Source organism: Lissotriton vulgaris, chromosome 4_1 (assembly GCF_964263255.1).
Source record: "Lissotriton vulgaris chromosome 4_1, aLisVul1.2, whole genome shotgun sequence".
Taxonomy (NCBI): Eukaryota; Metazoa; Chordata; class Amphibia; order Caudata; family Salamandridae; genus Lissotriton; species Lissotriton vulgaris.
In genome coordinates, this window is record NC_141691.1 from 1,899,898,707 (window position 1) to 1,899,923,753 (window position 25,047).

Consider the following 25,047-nt stretch of genomic DNA (forward strand, 5'->3'; position numbering starts at 1 on the left):
GGGTCTTCAAAACTCGACGAAAGAACCGGCCATTCCAAATGGGATATACCGGGTATATTGTTGTTCATTTAGAGTGGAGATATACAGATATATAACTTAAGGATACCAATTATATCTTTGGGCGCACCGAAAAGAATCCTTTGTAAAACCAAGTGTGAAAAAAAATTTAAACGTATTTTAATATAAGCATGATTTAGCAGATTTCAATATTATTAAAAATGTTATTTTTGTCAATGTAATAGGTCATCTGAGTAAGAAATTGCATTCTTTTTTACAAAATGTTCATGTGTGATTTGACAAGTGAAGATTTTCTCTTCAAATATGGCCGCCCGAATCGTATATGTCTGGTCATGTTCTGAACGATATTCCCTTTTCTGTTTTTACTGCCTGGGTTCCGGGTATGCTCTAGTGTTTACAGTCCGGCAGAGCAGGCCGGATTAGAAACGCCTGGCTGTTAGGGCTGTCATAGACGCCCTGAGCTGCCCTGTTTTAAGTGGGATAGAGCCACCGGGACACAGCGGGGTAGAGCCCGCGCAGCTTAGAGAGGTGTGTCAGGCGATGCAAGTGCATGTCTCTTCCTGTGCTATTGCTGCTTTATTGATGACATCCTCCCAATCTAACGCTGCCCTGTTTTCACATTTTAGCTGATTTATCTCTGTGCCAAACAGGAGCTTGGAGTCAACTGAGGCATGCCTGCTGGTAAGTTTTAAGTCTGCTCATTCAACAGTACCCTGTACTTTCACTGTCATGCCAAGTGCCCTTTAGCTAGTGTTTGGAAGCATCTAGCGAGAATTCCGCATCTTCCCTATAGTAATCCCCGTGTATCATCTTTAACCCGCCTTTAATTACATTATCCTTATCACTCCTACCATTAGTGCTTCCAGCCCCCTGTTCACCACATGCACTAGTCTCACATGTGTGCAGAAAATTCAGGTTTGGTAAATTAACTTCAAGTAGACCGTTCCAAAAAGTATCATACAGGTGGAAAGTTTACTAGAAAAGCAGTTAAATTGCGCTTATGTCAAACACGTATGTCAATTTAAGGATTGTTTCGAGCTATTTCAGAATTATGGCGTTCATTGGTATTTATTTTTTTGAGCCAGTGGTTTGTTAATAAGTCAGACTCCTTCGAGAACAGGAAACTTAAATGTGCTGGATACTGATTAGCACGTGGGTGCTGTAATACTAGCACCTTTCATACTATTTCTCCAAGCCCAGAAATTGTCACTCTCTCCAATGTCTAACCATCGTGTAAACTGCAGGCTAGAGGTTCCATCATATGCATAAATATTTAACGTTTAAGAAAAATTGTTACATTACGCGGTATAATCTTTTCTAATTTTATTGGGCCATTGATGATGCATACAGGTCTTTTGGAAGTTTTTGTGGAGCCAGGTTCAAAAGCTACTTGCGGGGTTCACACTTACAATTAAATAATTTTTTTGATGTTTGGTGAGTTTGTAGCTACATGCACACACCTGTAACTTTATGAGAAAAAAAAGTACATCTCTGTAATTCTTAGGCATCGGCCTTTGCATAATTCAGCTTATCATTTGTTTGTGAATCAGTCCCATTATGCCTTGGATTGGTTAGCTACCTCTTGACTGAGTTGGTACTTCTATCACCACCTGGCAGGTCTTGGATTATGAACAGTGTGGCAAGTAAAACACTTTTTGTCTTTAAATGTACTAGAGGTTGCTGAATGTGTCTGCATAGTAAATCACATTTCAAACATGTTTGACCTGTGACCCATTGGTCCTCAAACAATGGACTGACCATAGTTACCAAATTCCCAAAACGGGGATCATGCCAGACTCGCAAAGTCCCTGGTTTGGTCAGTTCAGGTTATGTGCACTAGTCTCAGCTACAAAAGTGGGGTTGCATTTTTATTGGAAGAAGTGTGGTAGGAATTTTGTGGATCCTCGCAGATACTGGATGTTTCAGTCACAGAAATGTGAGGAAAACGTGTAAATTTAGGTACAGTTTGAGGTCTGCAAGTCAATGTGCTTAAGAAAATGTTGTGAGATCCACACTGTTCACATCCCATTGCACTCTCACTGTGTGTCTAGTTTCCAAAAATGTCTGGGTTTGGTAGGTTTCACTGGGCCTAGGCCCAAGTACCACAGTGACCCATACACACCCACAGACACCATTTTTTGACTGGAGATGCTGATATCTCCAAGTTGCATTTCGGGCCTTTTGTGTCATGAGTGCTTGACCCAGCCACATAAGTTGGGTAGCTTTATTACAGGACGAAGTTTGGGAGCACAGAGTAGTATAACATTTGTTATTCTGAATTGAATTTCTCTCCATTATTGTCACCAGATGTAAGCCAGTGTGAGAGGAAGATCACAGTTGGCAAATTTCCCTCTGAATTCCAGGATGGTATGGGTCATCACAAATTCAGAGATGTACAAAAATACCCACTATTTATAAACTGCATCTTTCACAAATACAAAGATTTACTTCATACTCATTTTCTATTCATACCATATGATTTGCTGCCTGGTCGGTACACAATAATAAAGTATTAAAAGCTGCAGCTCAGTTTTTGGCTCTGGGGATCGTGTGTGTTCGACAACCAATAAACACTATATATCCTTGTGACTAGAAGTGTCTGATGGACAGAACAGTATGTTACTTTTAAAAATCGACTATCCTGACAAAAAAATACAGATGGAAAACACAGTCACCAATTGCTATTTTTTCCTACTTATTTTTATAATTAATTTTTATGTGAACAATTGCTTTCTTTTGGACAACAACAAACAATCTTCACTAATGACCCTTTTCTTAATTTTGTCTTATTTTCAAAATTATAAGTTTCTGAGTTCACCCATAGATTTCACACCACACACGGCATACAGGTCGAAAGCTTAAGAAATTTGAAAAATAGACTACCAGTTAGAAAAATGCAAAAACTGTGGTAAAAAATTGTTTTTATTTATAGAACTCTGCTTATTTTCTGAAAGATGAGAAGATACTATTTTTAGGACAGCAACCCATTATTTGATTTATTTTTAGAAAAAATACATTCTTGCACAGCTGTTTTTCCCCATTTTTACAAACAAAAAATAGATTTTTGCTATAACTTGTTTTTTCCCTTGGTTCAATGTTGGGGAATCCACAAACTTTGCCATACCTTTTAGAATCCCCAAGATGTGGGATAAAAGGATACATATTTAGCCTGGATCTTTTTTTTATTGAAAAAACGTTCATAAAGGCCTAAGAGTGAAGTGCTTAACAGGGCTCCACACTAGGGGTGGAATACCCTCAGCAGCTGTGAGGTTAAAAGCACAACTGTAGTGCTATTATCAATGCAACTGGTAATATAGAAACATTGTGTACAAATCTATAAAAGTGAATACCCAAAACTAGAAAGTCATGTTTTGGGTCTTTGGACAGCCATTTCTGTGGGATGAAGTTTCAGACTTTATGGCTATTTGTGACCAGAATGTCCCTTCCAATGGGACCGTAAGTTGCATCTGTAAATAGTCAATTTGCAGACAAGTGTTAAAAATAGTTATGTTTTGCCAATCACTTTCATTTGAAAAGTGGGAGGGATCAGTTCTTGAAATGGAAAAATAGAAGTGCAGGTACACTCAGCAAGAGTACCTGCTTGTTTCTGAGAAGTGCTGGTGCTCTCCAATTAAAAGTATTGCATTTCTCTTGAGAAGTGCCTGTACTCTTGTCCACAAAATAAAAAAGTGCTGGTACTCTGTACCGGACAGTACCAGCCCATTTAAAGCACTGGGAGAGATGTAGTATAGGCTGTAATACAGTAAAGCAAACTATGAAGTACTTTCTTGTCCGACTAGGAAGCTACTGTAAATTAATTGAAATTGGGGTGGCAAAAAATCATCTGTGTGTCTAGGTAAAAACCCTGGCAATGGTATTTGGACGCCTTAATAATGTCATTGTGTTCTAAGAGCTCCAGTTAAACTATTCCAGTAACTAAGTTTGGAATTCATATTCGAACTGTTGTACAAAGTGTAATGTGGTTCTCGCTTGACATTTAAATATCTGTGGATTGAGAATCCGGCCTAACGTTTAAGACTTTAGCCGCCTGGGTACGCAATAACAACTAATAGTATAATATATTGGGATGCGAGGACGTGTACTGATAAGTTCAGTATTTATGCTATTCAGTCCACAAAAATAGAGATGATAAGCTTACTTGGTTACTGACTGATTGCAAGTCACTAGAAAGTTGCATGAAGAGCGGTGAATCATTGGGGTAGCGGAACACTGGATTTGTTTTCAAGAGGTCATGAAGAAAGAGATTTTGTGTCAAACATTATTTAGTTCGGGGAAAATGTGAATGTTTTGAAATAAAGTTACTAACCTCCTAGTATGGCATTTTGAGACACCTTGGCTGCTGGTAACAGTGGATTGTGTTGTGACACGGCCCGTATTTCAATAGCAGCTAAGTCCAACGTAAACTATTAGCAAACTTTCTTTTTTTCTGAATGACGGTTGTTGGATGCATCATGAACCTATAACTGGCGTACCACTATTCCGTAATTTTGACCAAGAAAAAAGGTTGCATTGGAACAGTAATTTTAAAGGTCGTCGGGACCAAGGTCTGTCTATTTTTCTTTTCTCAAGAAAACGGGCACCCAGTCTTGTCTTAGGGGGCCTAACAGGACATATTCTCTGCGAGTGTAATGGATAAATGACACCATGAATGAATAATGATACACAATGCATTTCTTGATTTAAAAGCAGTACAAGCGTACCACTCCATGGACCATTCGCCTCCTGCTCCTTGTCATTTGGAAAGGCTTGCTGCTTCACTATTACCACTTCACACCTCAAGTAATGTATTTCCTGTTTGTGTTGTAACACTGCACACCTGTCACTTCAGGTCATGACTTGTGCGGGTGTGCTGTATAACGACTCCATCTGTCACTCGTAAATATCTCGTCTAGTATGGGTATGCGGGGTAATACATGCCACATCCCATAAAGGGATGTGCTATCATTATACCTCTCTTAGACATCCAGGTTATGTTTGGCATAGGTGTCCCTTAGCATAATTGCCCCTGGTACCTTTCCGATTGTTTCTTGTTCGGGTGTACTGTAGCACCAGTGCCTATGCATCTCCTTCAGATGTTGTACCGTGCAGCTATTGCACCTGTCCAAGAACGTCTGATTCACCCTCAAGAGGAATGAATGAATGAATTTATTGTATAGTTAATAAAAACCATTACAAAAATAAAAATGCATTAGTTTAAAATTGGTCAGTATACATGCCTGTTTTTAAAAAAAAAAACATTAATAACTATTTATATTCATAAAATATCAGATGTAAGAATATTACTGAACTACATTATACAATTTCCTATTCGTTCTATACAAAATAGCTCTTATTTCAGGAGCTCAATATCAAATTACATCGATCCATTTGCTAGTGTAAAACGGATCGCACAGCTCTTCCTACTCAAGATCAAAGTTGATTTGGGTCGATCTACTGCGAGTTATGTGAAGCCATTGAATGGCGTGTGACGGCTCCTGTCATTCTTCACAGATCATGTTTTTATGTTTTAATAATGAAGCTGTAAAGCCAGTGTCACTATCACTTCTCCGAGCTTTGCACTTTGTATGGTTTCTCTTGCAATAGCACTTTGTTATTCATTTAGATTATAAGAAGTAGTGACTGTGTATCTCTGCTGTGTTTTATCCTGTTTATTAAATGAGGTGTTTCGCCATTCCCTCTGCCACGCCTTAATTCCTTAGCCTGTGTATGTGACATAGCACCATTACCTCCAGGAACCAAAATGTGATGGGTGGAGTGCTTCAAATAGTCCAAACCATCAATCAGTATTGACCCTACTCCTCATGGGGATACTCTCTCTGAACTATCAGGTGTGTCTCTTCACTCTTTGATCTTAAATTATAAGGTTGGTGTGGCACCTGTATTATTGTCACTCCTCCAGGTCATATCATGCACAGCAGTACTGAGGGCCTGTGTCACTGCTCCAGTTTATACCCTGTGCAAGATGTTCCTTAGCACTAGTGCCCCTGTGTATTGTAGCACTGGTCCCGCTATAATTCCCCATCATCTCTTGAAAAGACGCGCTTTAAGGCTGTTGCCATTTACTCTTTGTTTAACCTGCATGGTTGTGCAGTGCCATCAGTGTACTCTAGAGTTTGATTTGCTTACAATTGCCATTGGTGTAGCATTATAGTGGTCTCGTGTTATCTGGAGTGGTTACAAGTGGACCTCTATGTGTTGCAGTTAGACCTGAGGGAATTCATCGTTTGTGCTTCTACTATGTAGCCTGCTGTCTTGTGCCCAGGGTGGACTGTGAAGACAGACATCTTCCTTGGGTGACCAGGGTAATCTTGCATTCGGAACTTCCAAATCTCATTTGCAGAACAGAACCTCTTGGTGCAACAACTGAAACATAATGATTCCACTGACAAGACGCAAGAGTATTCTGTTGTTCTGTTGCCTTGTACAACTCTTATCACATGTTCTTTTCTCCAAACCAAATCGTGTTCTTTTCTAGTCAGTCTCATGGACAAACGCCTGTGCTTTGGGATATTATCGTGAAACTGTGGCACACACCATCTGGGGGCATAGCTATTTATATTGTGTGCCATATGCTTAGCGGGGACAAGTCTGATCGTTTTTGTGTAATATCCAAGTGATAATCAGTATATCAAACACGTTTTCAGTTATTTATCAGAGTTTACACCCATACATTTTTAAGAGTGACGTAAAATGCAAATTTTAGCACTTACCTGATCAAAGTGGTTTTCAGAATTCAAGGTGTTTACTGGATTATTTTAAGGACGGGAGGTTAAAGGATTAAGAAGCGAGTGAATATAAGCTGAAGCGGATAAGAGCGAGAGAAAGGCACAGCTGGCATGAAAGCTAATCCATCCCTTCCATGGCACACATCTCTAAATTATCCTTTTTGTATGCCGTTCTTTAAAATGTATTTTTTGTGAATGTTGTGTCATTTACTTTCCTAGAGGAATGAGGTTGCCTGTGTGTACAACACACGCAATGCTTACCCAGACATGTGCTTGTGGGTAACTGATTAGCAGCTTGGCACACATGCTATTTTGGTTGCAGCTCAGTGCCTCCTGCAGAGGAGGTGAATAAAAATGCTAACTCAAAGAGAATATTTGTATTCTTTGTTCACTGTGCGATGGTCGTAGTAATGAGCGAATATTACATGAACAATGTTAGGCAATTGAACTCTTGTTTTCAATCCAGAAATCCTTGTCTCATTCTTGGCAAAAAACTACCTGCCAGATTCATCAAGCTAAAGTGCGCTCGCAAAGGGCCAGATTCTGAGAATCTGGCCCTTTGCGAGTGCAATTTTTGCATTTGGGATTCATCATCTCAAATGCAAAAATCGCTATTTGCGAAATCGCATATTTGCGAGGAATTGGATTTAAGGAATCTCTATTAGAGATTCCTTAAATGCAATTCATACCCAATTTGAAATTGCGAATTCGCAATATTTGGTCTCTATTTACCACGAAGTCTGACTTCATGGTAAAATAGCGAAAAAATAGAAAAAAGCACTTTAGTGCATTTTTCTCTGTTGCATGTTACACACACATGTCCTTTGGACATGTGTGTGTGCAACACCTGTGTAAATTTGCATTTCAGGGGTGCTACAGGGTGTCCTTTGGACACCCCTGGCACCCTTGAAATCGCTATCTTATTTGCGATTAGCTAATTGCTAATCGCAAATAAGGAATACTCCCCATTCATTCCTATGGGCCTCTAGGCCCATAGGAATGAATGGGGAGTTATTCCTTATTTGCGATGGGAGAACAGCCTTAAGTGAGCAGCAGGACTGAGCTGTGCTTTTTGAACGGCCGATCCGGCGGTGCTGAGAGCAGATTCAAGACAAGATATGGCTGCAGAGGTAGATATATAGCGCCAAAATGGCGACTGCCATATATCCTGTTGGCGACTTAATAACAGAGGATAGTTGCTGATGGACCTTCAAAAACGGCGTGTTGCCATAGCCTGCGACGTGGCCATCATAACCGGAACTGCAAGAGCCTGGTGGCGCTTTGAATGAGAGCCTGGGTTGGGATGACTTTGCGGCGAACCCTGGTGTGGCCGAACTGAGGAGAGCAGGGTAGGCAAAGGGTGTCTGCTTGACGTGCTACCCAAGTTCCGTCCGCCGTGCAAAGATGATTGCAGCCAGACTACAACCTCTTGTGCCTAATCTGGTTCTGACGTACCAATCCGGGATCGTGACTGTGTGCTCTATAGCATATAATCTATGGACACTGTTTGCGCAGCTGCACCAATTAATTGCGGAGATTAAGGCTGCAGCCGTGTTAATAAACGATGCCAAAGTATTCAACTCCATAACTTGGGAGTATATATTTATGATATTACACAGCATGGAGGTCCGTAAGCATTTCTGAGGTGCATTCCCCTACTGTACACCAACCCTAAAGCAAAGATACGAATCAATAAGTGCCTCTGGGGTCCGATTGGAATCTGCTAGGGCACTTGGCAAGGTTGCCCGTTATCCCCGATGTTGTTCTCTCTTGCATTGGAGCCTTTGGCTTGTACAATAAGGCTCAGATACTCGTAGGCTGTGTTAAAATTTCGACAGCGCCCAATCGCTATATTCCTTTATGCAGACAACCAGCTGCTATATGTGAGGGACCCTGAAGTGTACTTGTCCATGCTGATACAGAAGTATGTGAGATTTGAGAGATTTACAGCCCTTAGCATAAACTAGAATAAGTCCATAGTGTTCCCTTTCACGCAAGGTACCGCCCCCCTATGACCTGGAGTTCCCACTCACATGGACTACGGACCCGGTCAAGTACATGGGCATCTGGGTCCATAGAGATCCGTAAGTTTTAGTCCGTATGAACTTTGGGTGTGCAATTGCAAAACTGACGGAACAAGTGGCCCAATGGATATGGTTGCCATTATCTCTGGTGGACCGCATATCAGTTACAAAAATGGCAGTGCTGCCCAAAATTCTTATATATGTTCGTAAATATATATAAAATATATAGTTTTGAACAAGACGATTTTTAAAACTCAAAAACGTGCATGGTAACCTTGGCTTGGAAGGGCAAGCAACCAAGATGAAGCTGGGATTTATTGACTCAGCCGTATAAGAGAGGAAGGTTTGGCACCCCGGACATGCACCTATATTATGGATGCGCCCAAGCTCAATTCGAACATTATTGGCATTTCCCACAGCGGTACCTACCGCTCCTGGCAGTGGAGGCAGATGATGCTTAACCTACCCAGCTCGCTGCCATGGTGTTACAGGTAAGGCTGACATCACTCTGTTCGAGAGAAATGCTGTTAAGAGCACTTCAAACTTATGGTTTGGTGATAGAGCGGGCAGGGTCTATATTTATGCTCCAGCTATGCCCCTCGCTGCGCATGCAAGTATTTCTGTCACTTGTGAGGCTAGGGCAATTTCGATGCTGAAGAAGGCTGGGGTGAAAACGCTAGGTGACGTATATACGGGTGGGCATTTCTTGACACTGGAGACACTTACCACTAAACAGCCTTATACGGCGATGTTCGGTTTTATACATCCTAGGCTTTGAGTGGCGTTCCCGTCCCTATACCCAAAGTTCCCAAATAAGCAGCAGATGCTGAAAGCGTTACAGATTTTGCTGACGAATGGGTCACAAAAAAGGTTTATAACCAGATTATACAACACATCCATTATAGAGAACCCAGGAAGCTGAACAGTGGCTCTAGACAGGTGGAATGGGGTGCTGGATGAGCAACTAACTCAGGAGCATTGGGAGGCATGCTGTGCTCTGACTGGGCGCTTAACAGCTAGTGGAAACTTTAAGATCATCCACTTCAAATACCTTTCTCAAACGTATTATACTCCTGTTTTGCTTCTTAGGTGGGGGCTCCGAGAGGACTCCAGATGTGAGCGCATTGGGAGCGCAGATGCTGACTTTCTGCATCTTGCCTGGTGCTGCAGATCAGTGTATAGGTTTTGGACCCAGGTCACACAAATACTGTTGATAATGGTAATAGAACGAGTGAGTTGCACCCTTCAAATATGCCTGCTTGGATTGGTCACACTGCTTAAGCCTTGTAACCGCGAACTGGTGGCCATCATCACACTACTAGCTAAGAGACTTGTAGCAAAAACTGGGGTAAAAAAATGGCTCCCACGGTGGTGCAATGGCTAAGGGATGTAGTATACTGCAGAGAACAATTGAATATATATGCGGAAGAACTACCAGACTCATCCAAACCAATCAATATATGGTGACCTGTGACAGTCTATCTTTCAGAACACCCTGTGATGCCTTAATGGTCATAATATGCCTGCTGACCAGTGTTGATGTGCGTGAGGGGTAATGAGTAGTGGGGAGGGGGCGACGGTGGGCATCTCTCGTTTCACTCAATGGCTGATATGATATCAATGAGATATGCTCTTCATTGTACTGCACGGTTTGTTGAATATTATATGTTTGGATGCTGTCAATTTCTGTAAGTATGCATAAACTTAAATAAGTTTGTAAAAAAAACAAAAAACAGAAATTCATATTCATCAAGTGGAATAAAGCGTCTGTCTCTAGGGCAGACAGTTGTCATCAGCGACGTGTTACATTAAAGGATACAAAGAATGCTCATTCAAAATGCTTCATGTCTACTTTAAATCACTAAATGTCCGAGACCTACTGATTACTGTGTCCAACAGTGATCCATGTGCCTCGGGCGTGTAAAAATCTGAATGATCCATCTGTATTTATGAATGTCATACATCATAGAATGTCATTTCAAAATGTATATACCGTGATCAGAGGTACAGGTGATGAATTTGAAAATCTTTTTGGCTTCACCCATGAGTAAGCTGTATTGGTCCCGGTTAGTGCTAGAATTGCATGTAGGCCTTCTGTGAGCAATATTTATGGAATCCTGCTAGAGAGCCCAGGCAAGTGGATGGTGTGCTGGCGGAACTATTGTGACTGTGCACTAGACGTTCTATGATGATCGGAGTTCCCTGGATGTAGTAGCTATATACTGCCCAATCTCATTGCTTATTACTGGACCCGCAATTAGTTAATCTCAGTGTTGCTTCAGGAGTTCACTCACTTTGTGTTACTTATTGGTGTAGGTGGTTATGAATCTAGGTAATTCCATAGTTTGATTGTTAGATTGTTTTTACTGTCTTGTTTTTTTTCCATTATCTCCACTGAAAAGCACTTGATTTTGTTTTACCTTACTGATTTTGTTTACTGCTTGAGTGGGGATGTTTTAATGGTATCCTTTGTATTTGAATCTCTCTATGATTTTGTTTTTCCCTTTAGTAAAGTCATTATCATCACTGCAATTGCATCGAGCCCAATGGAATTCCCTGTAGGGGATACTCCATTTCAGTTAGTCAGTGTAACAGCTCCTTGCATGGAGCACACTGTTGCCTGCCGTTTTTTCCCATGTAGGCATGTGATCATTTTCTAGTTCTCTATTCGGATGACAATATCAAGATATTTGCTGCATGTTTCTCTCATTTTGTACTTGAATGTCCGGTTGAGGTTATTTTGCCTTAGTAGTTGGATGAATCCTAGGGCTAAGGTGGTGTCACCATCCAATATTAGAACAGATCGTCAATATATCTGATCCAAATTGGTATGTGTTGGGTTTTTTATTCATAGTTCTCCACCCAGAATCAGTGGCAACTCCTCATCTAAGGCGGAGGAGCGTCACACCACTGCTTTGAAGCAGCAAAAAAATGGAAAAATAAAAATGATAATAACGTAAAGTTGTTATCATTTTATTTTTGTCCTCCTGAGGTGGCAGCTTGCGTGAGGGGGCGGGGTTGACAGAGCAGCCGAGGAGTAGTTTGCGCCCACTTCTAAGTGTTGAATGACCGCATCATCTGTTCAAGCATGGCAGTATGCTTTAGAAGGGAGTTAGTGTGGCTACGGAAATAATATATACAGGCTTCTATTCCCCCTTACCTGCTCTATGTAGGTGTGCAAGGAACATACATCTTATGGATTCATGGTGTAGGTGTCTTCCCATGAAATGTCATGTATCCCACACAAGAAGCGAGCGCTTTCCCTGGAGTATGATCGCAGCCCCAGGACACATGAATAGAGAAAATGATCTAGGAAGATGGACATATTTTCTAGTAGACTCCTGTTGCAGGAAACTATCAACCTGTCTGGGGGCTTAGGGAGTTCTTATGGATTTAGGGTAACAAATATAAGCATGGTATTTTGGGATGTTTTCCTTGTGAAATTTGTACTCGCAGAGTTCAAAAGTTCTCCTTGGAGCATTTAGCCAGCATGTTGTGATAAGTGTGTATGGATGATCTGTACATGTCCCACGATATGGGTACATAACAGTATCTTTCTTTTAGTTGGCAGTAGGTTTCAGCTCTGTAATCGGCACCATCCATCACCACAATATTACTCCCTTTATCAGAGGGGTGTACGATGATGGATAGCTCATTCATGAGATTCTGTAGTGCCAGTTGTTGTGATTTGGTTATGTTTTCATGAATGTATATGTCCTCATAACTGTTTAGTAGTCTCTAATTCATAGATCATGACACCCCGGAAGGCTTCTAAATTGTTATGTGTAGTGTTTGGATTATACCTAGACTTAGGTCGTAAGCCACTGCTACAAGCTGCATGGGATACAAAGCCCGACCGTACAAGGGTTTACCTCACATCAGTTTCAGATGGTTCATCCTTGTCACAGTCAAGACTGTGTACAGCAAGAATAGATTCAATGTCTTGTACCTCAAAGTTCAATGTCAAAGAGTTTTGTGTAGTGCAGGATCTTACGGATCTGGTGTCAACATTCATTTGAAACAATTTTTTTACTTCAGGTTTCTCCCAAACAAAAATAAATTGATCCTGGTCCTGGTGTAGTCAAACCTGGCCTTAGAACAGACTGATAGGCCCAGTTTAAGTAGAGTTACTTTGTCCAAAGTGAGGGATCTTTTGAATAGATTGAGCTCTGATCTATCGTCACTTGGTGAGAACCCAACGATATCAGTGGTGGTGGAGGAAGTCCCTTTTAGTTGCTTCTTCCTACTCTCCCCCCACCCCCTTTTGGGCTCATCCTCTTCTTCCGGTGGGACCTTTTCCACTTCCCCTCTTTTTGTATGGCTTAAGAATATCCTGTTTTTAACAATTGAATCTCTTGTTAGAAGGTTAGGGGCCAAACCTTTATAGTGCACCTCTTGCCAAATAGTTATGCATCTGAAAGTTATGATGTTGAAAGGAAGGGAGTTCAGTAGTCTGACAACAGCAGACAAATATTACATGGCTCGATTCGGTGGTTCTTATTGAAAATGTTATGTTAGATCTACATGGGTATTGTTTTTTTTTTTTTACCTGCATTTACATTAGGAACTCCCATGAATGGCAGAACAGCCTGTTGGGAGGGAGTTGGGAGGTGTGTTAGGGAATGTGGTGGTCTACCTTTGTTAACAGAGAATGTTAGTTATTGTCTGCATTTGGGTCCATTTGTACTCTGTAACAGTTTAGATGGTGTACCTGCTTTGGGAAGGATTGTAAACTACTGGCATTATTGTTTGAGGGTACCCATATATTCTCTGATAGGTTTCTGTGAGTCGATAGTACGTTAATGTGTGGTCCTTTTAATTTTGGTCGCATATCAAGAGTAATGCACAAAGTTTCTAGCCAAGTTACTGGCAGCCTTCCAAAACATTTGCTACAATAGCACTTCGAGTGGCTAATTAAAAACCCAAACCCAATGTTTTTACTTAAACTGCTAACACTATGGCACATGATGATGTTAATTAACAGATACAGACATTATTCAGCAGGGCCACAATCAGTGGGGCCGTTAGCACAGGATTTAATTGATTGACCGCAATGAATCAAACCACACTGCGATTTTCGTCTCACAGATGCTGTAAAATCTGAGTAATTATTGACCACATTTACAAGGAATCTATTGACTCAAGCAGCAAAATATTTGGAGGTACCCTGGACCATAACTTTTATCCGGGAAGTGGAGGATAGGTCTACGTGAAAGGCTATCTCCAGTCTTCTGCTGATTTGTGTTGAGCACAAGATTGTTCATTATGAGTAAAACCACGGGAATAGGATTGTTTTGTCTTTTGTGCCAATCAGAAACAGAATCTATGTTTTGGGACTATTGTTGCTCAAGATACTCCCTATCATCTAGTGATACATAAGGATTGAACATTTTGATGTTCGTTTGTCTTGCTGTTTTCGTCTGCTAGTCGCAGATAGAACGTGTAAATGGCAATTGTCTGAAATGGTTTTTTCATTATTTCGGCAAGGGGCTTACATGTAGGTGTTGAATTGGTAGAGATTATGGGAGTATACTGCATGAGCTACTTTTGCTGGTGGCTTTGACAGATCTAAAGCTAATAACATAATTGTGATTAAAGAAAACATTATTTGGGTCAACCCCAGGTAGTGCTTAACATTGTAAGTCACTAACTGTGCTTTCATTTCACCTTTCTGGCCTGCAATCTCATGTTGTGCAGGCAGTTCACGCTGGATGGGGTATGCTTCTTGTTCCTTAAGGTGAAGAGGGTATTCTCTACTGAAGTTTCAGATTGCCTCATAGCGATGTATTGATTGGTGATTGTGAAGTAGATTTCATTGTTCCATATGTTCCCGCAGTTGTTTTTTTTAATTTCAGTTTCAAGTATTTTCCTTGTACAGAAGCAGGTTAAAAATCTGTCTATATTCAGTTTGGATATCAGAAAAACCTATATGCTTCAGTAATTGAGAGAAAATTACCCATTTCATGTGGGCAAGGTCTATTTCTATGAACTCCTTTCTTGGCCTGTGTCTGGGGTAATTGGTGAATGCATGAAACTAGGCACATCTCTGCTGATAAATTGGATGAGCCGATCTTATTTCTCACCTTCCCCAACTCCTCTTTTTTGGTCTTGAAGTTGAACAGATATGTTTCTGTGATGGGAGGACATGTGTAGATAGTCTGTTTGAAGTTATTTTTCCTTGCATTTTCATTGTATTTGCTTGAGATATGAAAGAATATCCTCAGAGCTGTTCCGTTATTAAAGGGCGTGTTTCTCATAAGCTCTGGATTTGTTAGCTCATGCTAAATATTTAATACAATATAATATACAATAAAATATATGTACTTGCTTTGTTGTTGTGGTCTTGTCAAGTTCGCATCTCGGTGGCCTTTCGTGTGGATCATGCATTGGGTTTTTTCTCTATGTATGCAGATAGTGTGCCATTGTGGTCCCAGGTTTTGTTCCCTCTGTTGACGGAATTGAATGTTGTGTTGTATGTTGCATAGAAGTCTCTTGTATATAAGGGTATTCTATGTAGTACACTGTCATTTATTTTGAAGTCTGCTTTATCTTTTTTTAGAAACCTTTAAAGAATAGGGGAGTAATGGAGTTGTATTTTTTTTTTTAAAGGTAATTTTAACCCTTTAAGTGCGTTCGTCGGCCAATGGCTGTCACAAGCACTACCTCGGTAGTGCTGCACACGGCCGTTGTCTGACGCAGCTCCGCCCAGTTAATGGAACGCCCTGCAACGCGGCGGAAGGCGTTAATGTTCTCGTGGGGTATCCTCTTTTATTCCAATTACTTGTAGCCTGGAGTGGGTGTTTGCTGTTGTCGGCTGGTTGTGAGTTATGGGTGCAGCTGGTGGTCTCATTTTTGTGTTCGTTTGGATTGCTATGCTGCTTGTTTATGTTGTGTGTCTTTGGGTCTTAATTTATTATTTGATATTTTGCTTTTGTTTAGTACAATATATTCAGTAGCATTGAAATATCTGGATTTAAAGTACCATGTGTAGTATCTTATTTCCCTGAAATTCTTGTTGCTCTTCATGTTAGCAAAAGCTATTTTTATTAGTGACTTAATAAAATTGTTGTATACTCGGCCTGATATTGTGATTGTAAGCCTGTGATGTTTTTTGTTTGTTTGTAAGATTGCTCCAAAACATTGAACTATAAACATTTTCATAGTAACCTAATTGTAGTATAACGTGCTATTGATTTTGGGTTCTCGCTTGGACATATGAGACCTGTATTCTGAAGTTGTATTTAACGTGCATGTCTTTAGAAATTTGCTTTCATTATTTCTTTTAACCATTGTGATTTTCTCTATGTGATTGCACATGAACATGTAAAGAAGTAGATTACTGACTTTATTCCTGGCCTGTCAAAATAATCTATTTTGTCATTTATTTATAATCTGTTCATGCAATTTCTCTTGTTTGTTGGATGACAGGTTTTGCAGTAAATTTCTGTTGTTCTGGGCAACATTTTTGATTTCTTTGTCATTCTGTCCCACAGAGGCACAACCTTATTCATTTATTAATAAAGGTGTGTGTAATAGGGTTAGAAATATGTGTGTAGAAATGAAACATTTATTGATTTGCCCCTTTGCAATGACTCTAATGCCTGGTATAGACTTCTTGATACATATCAGTGGTTGTTTGTTCAGTTTTTCTTCTTTTTAATTATTTATTGATTTTGACCAATGTTTACCAACCGGGGGGACTGTTTGCCTTTGTATATGTTTGTAAAATAGTTATATAAATGGAATAGGCTTGACTTTTGTGTCTGAAAGAGGATATTGCATGCTGTGTAAATAGGGTGGTCTTAAGAACAAATACTGTATCTGATTAAAGCAATTCCCTTCATTCATCATGTCTTATTTGGAGAACCTCTCATTCAGGCTTCATACCTTCCCAGAGTACTGTAACTGTCCTCCCTGCAGTAGTAGATACCATCAGGTTATCCCTGGATACCTTGTTGGTTCTGCTTGACCTGTCTGTGGCGTTTGATAAAATCTCCCAATCTATCCTGATACAGCCTCTTTACCAGATAGGAATCCAGGACTCCGCCCTTGACTAGCTCAAGGATTTCCTCAAGGACAGGGCTCAAACAGTTTCTATAAGCACCTACCATTCCAACACCATTGTCTTGGCCAAAAAGGTCCAGGAGGGTTCTTCTTCAGCTCAATGCTCTTCAACATTTATGTAGACCCCCTAACCCAGTTAGCTAAGTACTGCAGGTTTAAATTCTTTCTTATGCCGACGACATCCAGCCGGACATCTCACTTGGGCAGTACATTGAAAATGTCAAATAGCAGTTTGGCGCCTACATGAGAAAAATAGCCACCTGGATGTTCTTCAACTGTCTCAAACTGAATGGGAGCAAAACTGAGATCTTTCTGTTTGCCAAAGCTCATGTCTTCTGGTAGGATGACCAGTGGCCGGCGGAACTTTGCTCTGCCCCGGTGCCCAGTAGCACTGCCAAGAATCTGGGCATACTGCTAGATGACAAACTATCCATGAGAGACCAGATTACCTCCGCCTGCAGTACCTGCTTTGGCACACTGTGTCTCCTTAAAAAAATTCTTCCAGTGTCTTCTGTCGAGCTCCAGAAAAAACTCCTCCAGGCATTAATCAGCTGCCTGGATTATGGCAATGCCCTAACCCTTGCTTAAAAGAAGTCCATTCTATCCAAAATGCAGGTAGTCCAAAACACTGGGCCCGTGTGGTCAACAACTTGCCTCCACGGTCAACGCAGCTCCCATGCTCAGAGCCCATCATTGGCTCCCCATCAGAAAGAGAGTATTGTTCAAACAGCTCTGCCTCACTCACAAATCTTTGTGGTTCAGGTCCAAAATATTTGCAGGACAAACTCCTTCTGCACCTCCCTGACAGAAACGTAAGATCCGGAATCGGTTACTTCTATGTCCTCTGTGTATCCGCACAGCTAAATGTCGAGGCCGTGCCTGTCCCTACCTTGCCCCATAGGTTCCCCTGTTCATCCGGGCATGCACTAGTCTGTTGGTCACAGTGTCAAGATGTCCCTTTGGGGTCTAGTCGAGCACTATACCAAGAACCAAATAACCTAACATTCTATGCCTTCACCATATATCTTTATTTTATCCCTTTCGCTGCCGGGTGTTCATCCACCCCCCCCCCCCTCCCCCCGGCTGTGCGGGGGAGGTGGGCCACGCGCGGCGCTGCTGTGCTTGTGACAAGCTCGGCTCGTCATGAGGCACAGTGCAGCTGCACTCCTGACGAGCGGAGCTCGTCACAACCCCACCCGTTTATCGAACGTTCAGCACAGAGGGGTAATTATCCCCGTGTGTGAACGTTCCAACGGTCATGACGAGCTCAGCTCGTCATGAGTGCAGCTCAGCCGTGCCTCTTGACGAGCTGAGCTCGTCATAAGTATGGAAGAGGTTATCTCTGCCTTATTCAGATTTTTGTTTTTCACATTTACAAACAAGTTGAGAATTATTTTTTTCTTTTACATCAGTGATATTTATCAAAATGTATAAAGCTAGAATATCACGTCATTATCATCCAATTTACCCTGAGTTGAGCCCTACTGGAATATTTGTATTGTAGATCAAGTAGAGTCCCTATGTATGAGTAGTCCGTCAGAAACCTGGCACACAAGCATCCTGGCAAATTAAAAACTCCTGAAAGTTTAACCCATTTTAACCAGTTTCCTGCTTCAACAATACATATTTAGTTTTTAAGCACCTTTATAAATTTTACAGTGTTACAAAAACTAAGAGCAACATAAAGGAAAATAAAACCAAATCCATCAAGCTGCTTGTGATACATGCCCCCAGCACCGTACAGATGCGAAAAGTACAGCTGCATGAACCATGCCTGTAGTCAAATCTAGTCAGTTTGATATATTGTTCTTCTGCCACCGACCACCGAGAACATCCCTGACCCATAAGTCTACTTGAGGTGCCAGTCAACAATACATAATAGTGCAGTCCAATGCATTTGATCTTAAAATTCAAGTCGGACTAGAACTGTAATTGCGACTACTTGAAATACCTTTCTCAGTTCTCCTATCGGCCTCAATCTCTCACAGTGACAATTCCTTCACTGTGCATCCACTCAATACTGCACTCTTTTACACGAGGTGTCTAGTACTACTTTCTGACAATGCCACAACAGCCCTCCAATCCTCTACGGTTCCTGGCACTCAAATGACCCATGAAATGTTTTATTTTGTCAAATCTTTTTCCTTACGTTCCCATTTCCCATGTTCTGCAAGGATTGCCCCATTCCTCCCCCGCTTCATAAGGTCCAACACTTACTCTTCCTTTTTAGGTTGAAGCTTAAGTTGTGAAAATACTTTTTGTGAGTATTCTGAAAGCTTCCCTGGAAATGCATTCTGCAATTGCTTGCCATTTGTTTTGTGGTTTGTGACTCATATTTGCTGGCTTTATTTGTTTTATTTTCGTCTGTCAGGCATGTCTTCGTCCCTCTCGTGGAGCAAAGCTTTTTCACCATCGCGCCTTATTCTTCTACGAGTTCTCTCTTTCTGTAAACAGGTCTTTACAATTTGTTCTTATTTTGTCACATTTGCTGTCCATTTAAAGACCGAGGTCGAGTGTCAGGATCTGTCTTCCAGTGAAGCTTGAGGGGTACTTTCCTTTCTCTGATTTCAAAGTGAGAGGATTCAAGTGACAATCTTGACTTTTTTTTCTAGCACACAACAAACTTTAAATGTTTTGTAAATGAACTGTTCAAATAAATCAAAATTCAGAAAGCACAAATTAAGCATATTTTGATTTGTAATTCGGAAGTGTGGTGGAAATGCATATTTTAACAGACTTGAAACAAATCCGTACACTAAGCAATTCCATGTCTGCACATTATCGTTCACTATACAGTTTTATCAATTAAACTGTATGTGCAAATGTAATGGTCATTTGGATTGAAAATGTGTTGTCTGTAATGGCAGTGCACTACATCACCATGCATACTCCAGACTACCCCACTCCACTCTACAGCAGTCTACTCCCTTCTGTGCCCCTCCACTCCATGCCACAACACTCTGACATGACACTCTATGACACAACACTTCACTCTTCGACACTCCACTTTAGGACACTACACCCACCCACACTCCACTCACCCACTCTCCACACTCCACCTTAGGCCACTTTTTTCTAGGCCACTCAACTCTATGACACTTAACTCCATGCTACTCTACTCTTCAACACTTTATTCCACTCTGTGCTATGCTCTTCCATTCAGAGACTTTACTCCACTCGATTCTACTACTCTCAGACATCTTACTTCACTCTATGACCCTCTACTGCCCTTCACTCTGACACTCTACTGCACTTCACTCTATGACACTCTACTGCACTCCACTGTGACACTTATGCACTCCACTCTATGCAATTATACGGAACTCCATTCTAGACCAGACTACGCTATGCCACTGTACAACTCTACGACATTCCACACAACAACAGTTTATTCTACTCTACACCCCTCCACACCACACCATTCTACTCTTCGCCACTCTACTCTAAGCCTCTCAGTTCTAACCTTTAGCCATGCTGAATAGCACCCATTCTGATGTACAGCATGATGAAAACACATTGACAAAGCCAATAGTTCTTGCACAGGCAAGACCTGTTGGCTTAGCCACTTGTTCATCTGATATCGCAAGAATATTTTTAAGGCCATTGTGAAGCGCCTCTCAATAAAGTCTACTTAGTCTTGTAAATGGGCCCTCTGATTTGCTATTGTGACCCATAACAACCACAGTACTTTTTCCCTTATTATTTCTCTAACAAATTACACATCTTTGACACAGATCATCTGCAACATTTCTGAATTTTGGATTGATCCAGTACTTTCTGAAAATGTTGGTCCTCGAGTCCCTCCCTACATAAGTCTGGCCATGTAAAGAGCAGGCCATTGAATATAGAATACTGTCAGGAAGAAAATACTTGTATTCAGGAGTCGCCAAACCGCACTATAATTTCTTTAGCAGTCTACTTTCTGTCACTCTCTTGTATTTTCTCCTGACGTTTCCTCAATTCACTCAATGAAGTGTGTATTGGGTTCAACGAGAAACAATCTACATGTTCTGCACCTGCAACAGAACTTTCACTTGATTAATTTTGCTCTTGCATTACAATCTGCTCATTTAAACTCATGCTGTATCTTGCCACTAGTCTTTCAAAAAACTGGGGAAACCTGGTAACCCAATGGCATCTGGGTAAATGAAAACTATTATAAAGCAAAATGATGCCTTGGATTCAACTAGCACAATATTACTTCAAGAATGGGACCGCTTAATTATCTCATCCTATACCCAATATATTGTATTCGGGTGAATCAAATTCTTACATTTCATTTCCTCTGGTAACCCAACCCTATATAGAGAACAGCAAAACGCTTTTTTATGTGTTTGATTTTAAATTTAATTATAACGTAACCTAGAATTAGACTTCTTATTCAATTGAGTCTATTTTTGCCACATTTAGACAAACAAACATATATATATATATATATATATATATATATATATATATACAATACATACAAACACTGATAAACTGGTATTGCGGTATATTCTGATAGCCCAATTTTTTACACAGGATGCTAGCTCCTAGTACAGCCTCAGCATTCCTTAGACAGCAAGCTCCTCCAGACCTATTTACAAAGAGTATACCAGATCGTTTTTTAATTTTTGGATCTGCTCAGTGTCCTTTTTACTCCTTGTGAAACCAATTATTTCATGTATAGTTTCCAATATTTTGGCTGGGGTCTTCTCTCAAACAAAGGTGTCTACGCGTTTCAGCCCTCTTACTATGGGCCTCATCAGGACTTGGGCTAATGCAATAGTCAGTCTACAAAATCATACAAAAAGGTACCAATTACTGTATGTATTCATAACTCTATGAATTCTACGTCAGGGTTTTATATACACTATGTACAACTATATACATCTTTCAACTATTTTCCAAAGCCTTGGAGTGGTCAGGCTATTTAAGTATATCACCCCTCTTCCACTACCTAACAACGCCAATTGTGTCTGTGTAAAAGGGGAAGACCTATCCGTCTGGTTCCCAAGCACAAGCCTCTAAGTGCACCACGTGCTGAAAAAACAGAAACAACACCCTATATGTTATCAAGGTGCACACCGGTGAATTATACCTTTATTTCCAAAAGTGCTATAGAATTGGCCAAAAAGCGTAATTGTAGTGCGTTTCATTATCTAAGTACTTACATTCTACAGGTATCTCAGAGCTTCCCTACAGTAATTCACGTGGGTGATAGCCCTTTAAAGCGAATCCGGCGTCCCAGCAAATCAAGGGACCTACAAGGATAACAATATTGCGACAGCGTGTTAAAATAAAGTCAACTCCCGCTGTATATATACCGTACTACCTCTTCTCTTGTAGTCTGGTCTAACTCCTATCTAAACTTACTTTCCGTGGAAATCTTGTATTTAGACTCGTTTCTCTTAGCACGGGACGGCTACTCTGCCTCTCTTTCCTCCCGGCAGTCGTTCTAACGGACCGGAACCACTAGGTCAGCATATTTGTTTCCCAGCTTGACCAAGTCCTTACCAACCTTGTTGGCAACACATTTAAGTACTCCAATATCTTTTCATTGTTGTATTGCTTCATACAAATCAAGAATATAGAAACCAGAATCTAGAATCCATCCCTGGTGGACCAAAGGATGTAATAAAACCCTTTTGTGACCACAACAGCCCAAAATCATGTACTATTTCAAATCCATACTCGGTTTGTATGCATCGTCCCATTCAAATTATCTGCAAGGCAGCAAGCTCTTGCCAGTGCAATCAAGTCTACCTTTTGTGCTGAAGTTGCCTTAAGCAGATGCGATGCTTCAACAATTTCGGAAATTGAACAGAATGCAGCGGCAGCTTTCAATGCTCCAAGATGGTCTCTCGGGCAGGAACCATCTACAAACAAAATGACATCAGCACTTCAAAGAGGAATTCCCTTGATGCCTTATCTTGGTTTGGTACATAATTCTTCAACTCTATTCGTTTCTAGTTCACCTTCATTATCATTTCTGTCTCTGTCTTCATTGCTGTCTGAAACAGGAAGAAGTGTTCCAGGATTTAGAAAAGCCCACTGTCTGATGTTTTCAACTGCCAGTATGATTTGCTCATATATAGTAAGGTAGCTGTTTGCAATGTGCTGTGTCCTAGTAGGAGTCAACACAATTTCAACTGAATAAGGAACAAACACAGTCAACATATGTCCCATCAAGTTGCCTTCACTTTGTTCAATTGCAATGCAAACTGTTGCAACTGCTTTCAGACAACTAGGAAGAGTTAGGACTACTGGATCCAACACAGTAGATAGAAATCCCACAGGCCTCACATTTCACCCATGTATTTAGGTCAAACCCGACAGGGCACACCCACCATTTTCATGGCAAAACAGTAAGAACTCCCTAATGTAATCTGGCATGCTGAAGGCAGGTGCCTTAACATAATTATTTTCTTAACACCTTCGACGCTCATGACGAGCTCAGCTCGTCATGAGGTACACCTCTCGTACACTCATGCCGAGCTGAGCTCGTCATGATTAGTAGGAATTACAGATTTTCAGCGCAGGGGGGGAAAACCATAAGCGTTGATGGTGTTAAATCCCAGAGACCTTCCTACATTTGTCATCAAATGGTGCCAGGTTCTTGCCATCACTGTGAATGCGCCTTATTGAAGGCTTTGCTCTCAGGGATATGCTTGGCGTCCACAGATTACAATAGCCAACAATTCCCAGGAGCAATCTCTACTCCCTCTTCGCCGTTGGAGGAATCCTCTTCAGAAACTAACACTTTCTTTGGAGACTTTCTAGTCTCCTTTTACAATATGATGACCAAGAAAAATCACTTCTTTTTTACAGTACTGCTTTTTTGTGGGAGAAATTGTTTGACCATTGTCAGCAAGATGGTTCAGAAATGCAATCGCATCCTGCTTGTTAGAAATTGGGTTTCTGGTTGGCAGAGGGATGCACGGGTAAGTGTATTACATTAAAGGTTTACCTGTGCTTACCCTCTGGTAGCTTGGCATAGAGCAGTCAGGATAAACTTAAGAGGCAATGTGTTAAGTATTTGCGTGCACACACACACATAACACACACACATACACACACACTGTAGCACTGTGAAATTCACTACAAAAGTACTACACACTAGATTAGAAAAAATATCTAATATTCTACTGAGTAAAACAAGACCAAAATGACAAAAATCCAACATACACAGTTCAAGTTATGAATTTTGCAAGATTAAATCAAAATGTAGTACGCATAAGTCAATAGCTCCACCTGCGGCGATCTGGTCACCAGGGCAAATCCCAAAGTTCAGTCCAACTGCGATGGAGGGCGGGCCGAATACTGGAGTCACGCATACAGTACCTTGAATGCGTCAATGCTCGTGATCCATTCGTTGCAATACGGAGGTGATGTGTTGCTGTCGCAGATCATTTTTAGTTTCCAAAGTCAGGCAAAGTCGTTGATGTGTCCATGTTAGGAGCACTGTGCGTTGGCTCTGAGGCATCAATGTCGAACCTCTGGGCCGAGGTGATGTATCGGTTAGAAGCTATGCCGGGCCGGGAACACGTCACAGTAGGGACGGATGCTATAGATGTTGGTGAGGAGTTGATTGATACTCATGAAGCATTGGTGATTCGGAAGCGCTGTGTCGGCAAAGTCGGGGATGCGTGGTAAGTCGAGGTTGTTGCGTCGCACTTTTGGTGATCGGTGTCCATGGCTTTGGTGCAGGCCGTGGCAATGTGTTAGTTTCGCAGGGAATGCTCGGCCTCCAAATGACGCTTTGGAGTTGATGCATTGGTTTATTGGGTTGCAGGACCAAACGCTCACTTCCAACTGCCCAGGGCTGTATTTGGCACCTCTTGGCAGGGCAGGACTCGCAGCAGAGGAACCCATATGCTGGTTGCAAGATGCCGCTGAAGTCTTTGATATCCCTGAGAGTTCAGTAAGAGGAGTTACGCTCAAACAAGCTCTTGTACAACCTTCAGAGATGTAGGATGTAGAGAGTGAAGTCCAGTCTTCTCACTCGCAGATAAGATGCAGCAGGCCAAAACAGCAAAGCAAGCAGAAAAATGGTAGTCCCTCCTGGCAGCACAACAGCTCTTCTTTCTGGTTGCATGTTCTCAACCAGAAGTGTTCTGAGTATATGGGGTCAGATTTCGAGTACTTGTACCCATTTTAGGCTTTGAAGTAAGGAGGCTTCAAAGAAAGGTCTGTGTAGTGCAAAAAACTCT

The 25,047-nt window shown here is 41.2% G+C and overlaps 1 protein-coding gene across 3 annotated transcripts in view; it reads left to right on the forward strand.

Moving 5' to 3' along the window:
- The first annotated feature begins 389 nt into the window (after positions 1–389).
- Positions 390–25,047, forward strand: part of EFR3A (EFR3 homolog A) — a 1,108,455-nt gene continuing 1,083,797 nt past the window's right edge. For 2 of the 3 annotated variants that reach the window (XM_086966224.1, XM_086966228.1), the window contains exons 1-2: positions 390–546; positions 645–699. Coding sequence is in view for 1 of the 3 variants with exons in the window: in XM_086966228.1 (XP_086822354.1) it covers positions 690–699 (10 nt within the window). In the remaining 2 variants the exon portion in view is untranslated. The remainder of the gene's footprint in view (positions 547–644; positions 700–25,047) is intronic. The other variant, XM_086966225.1, reaches the window with a different exon arrangement.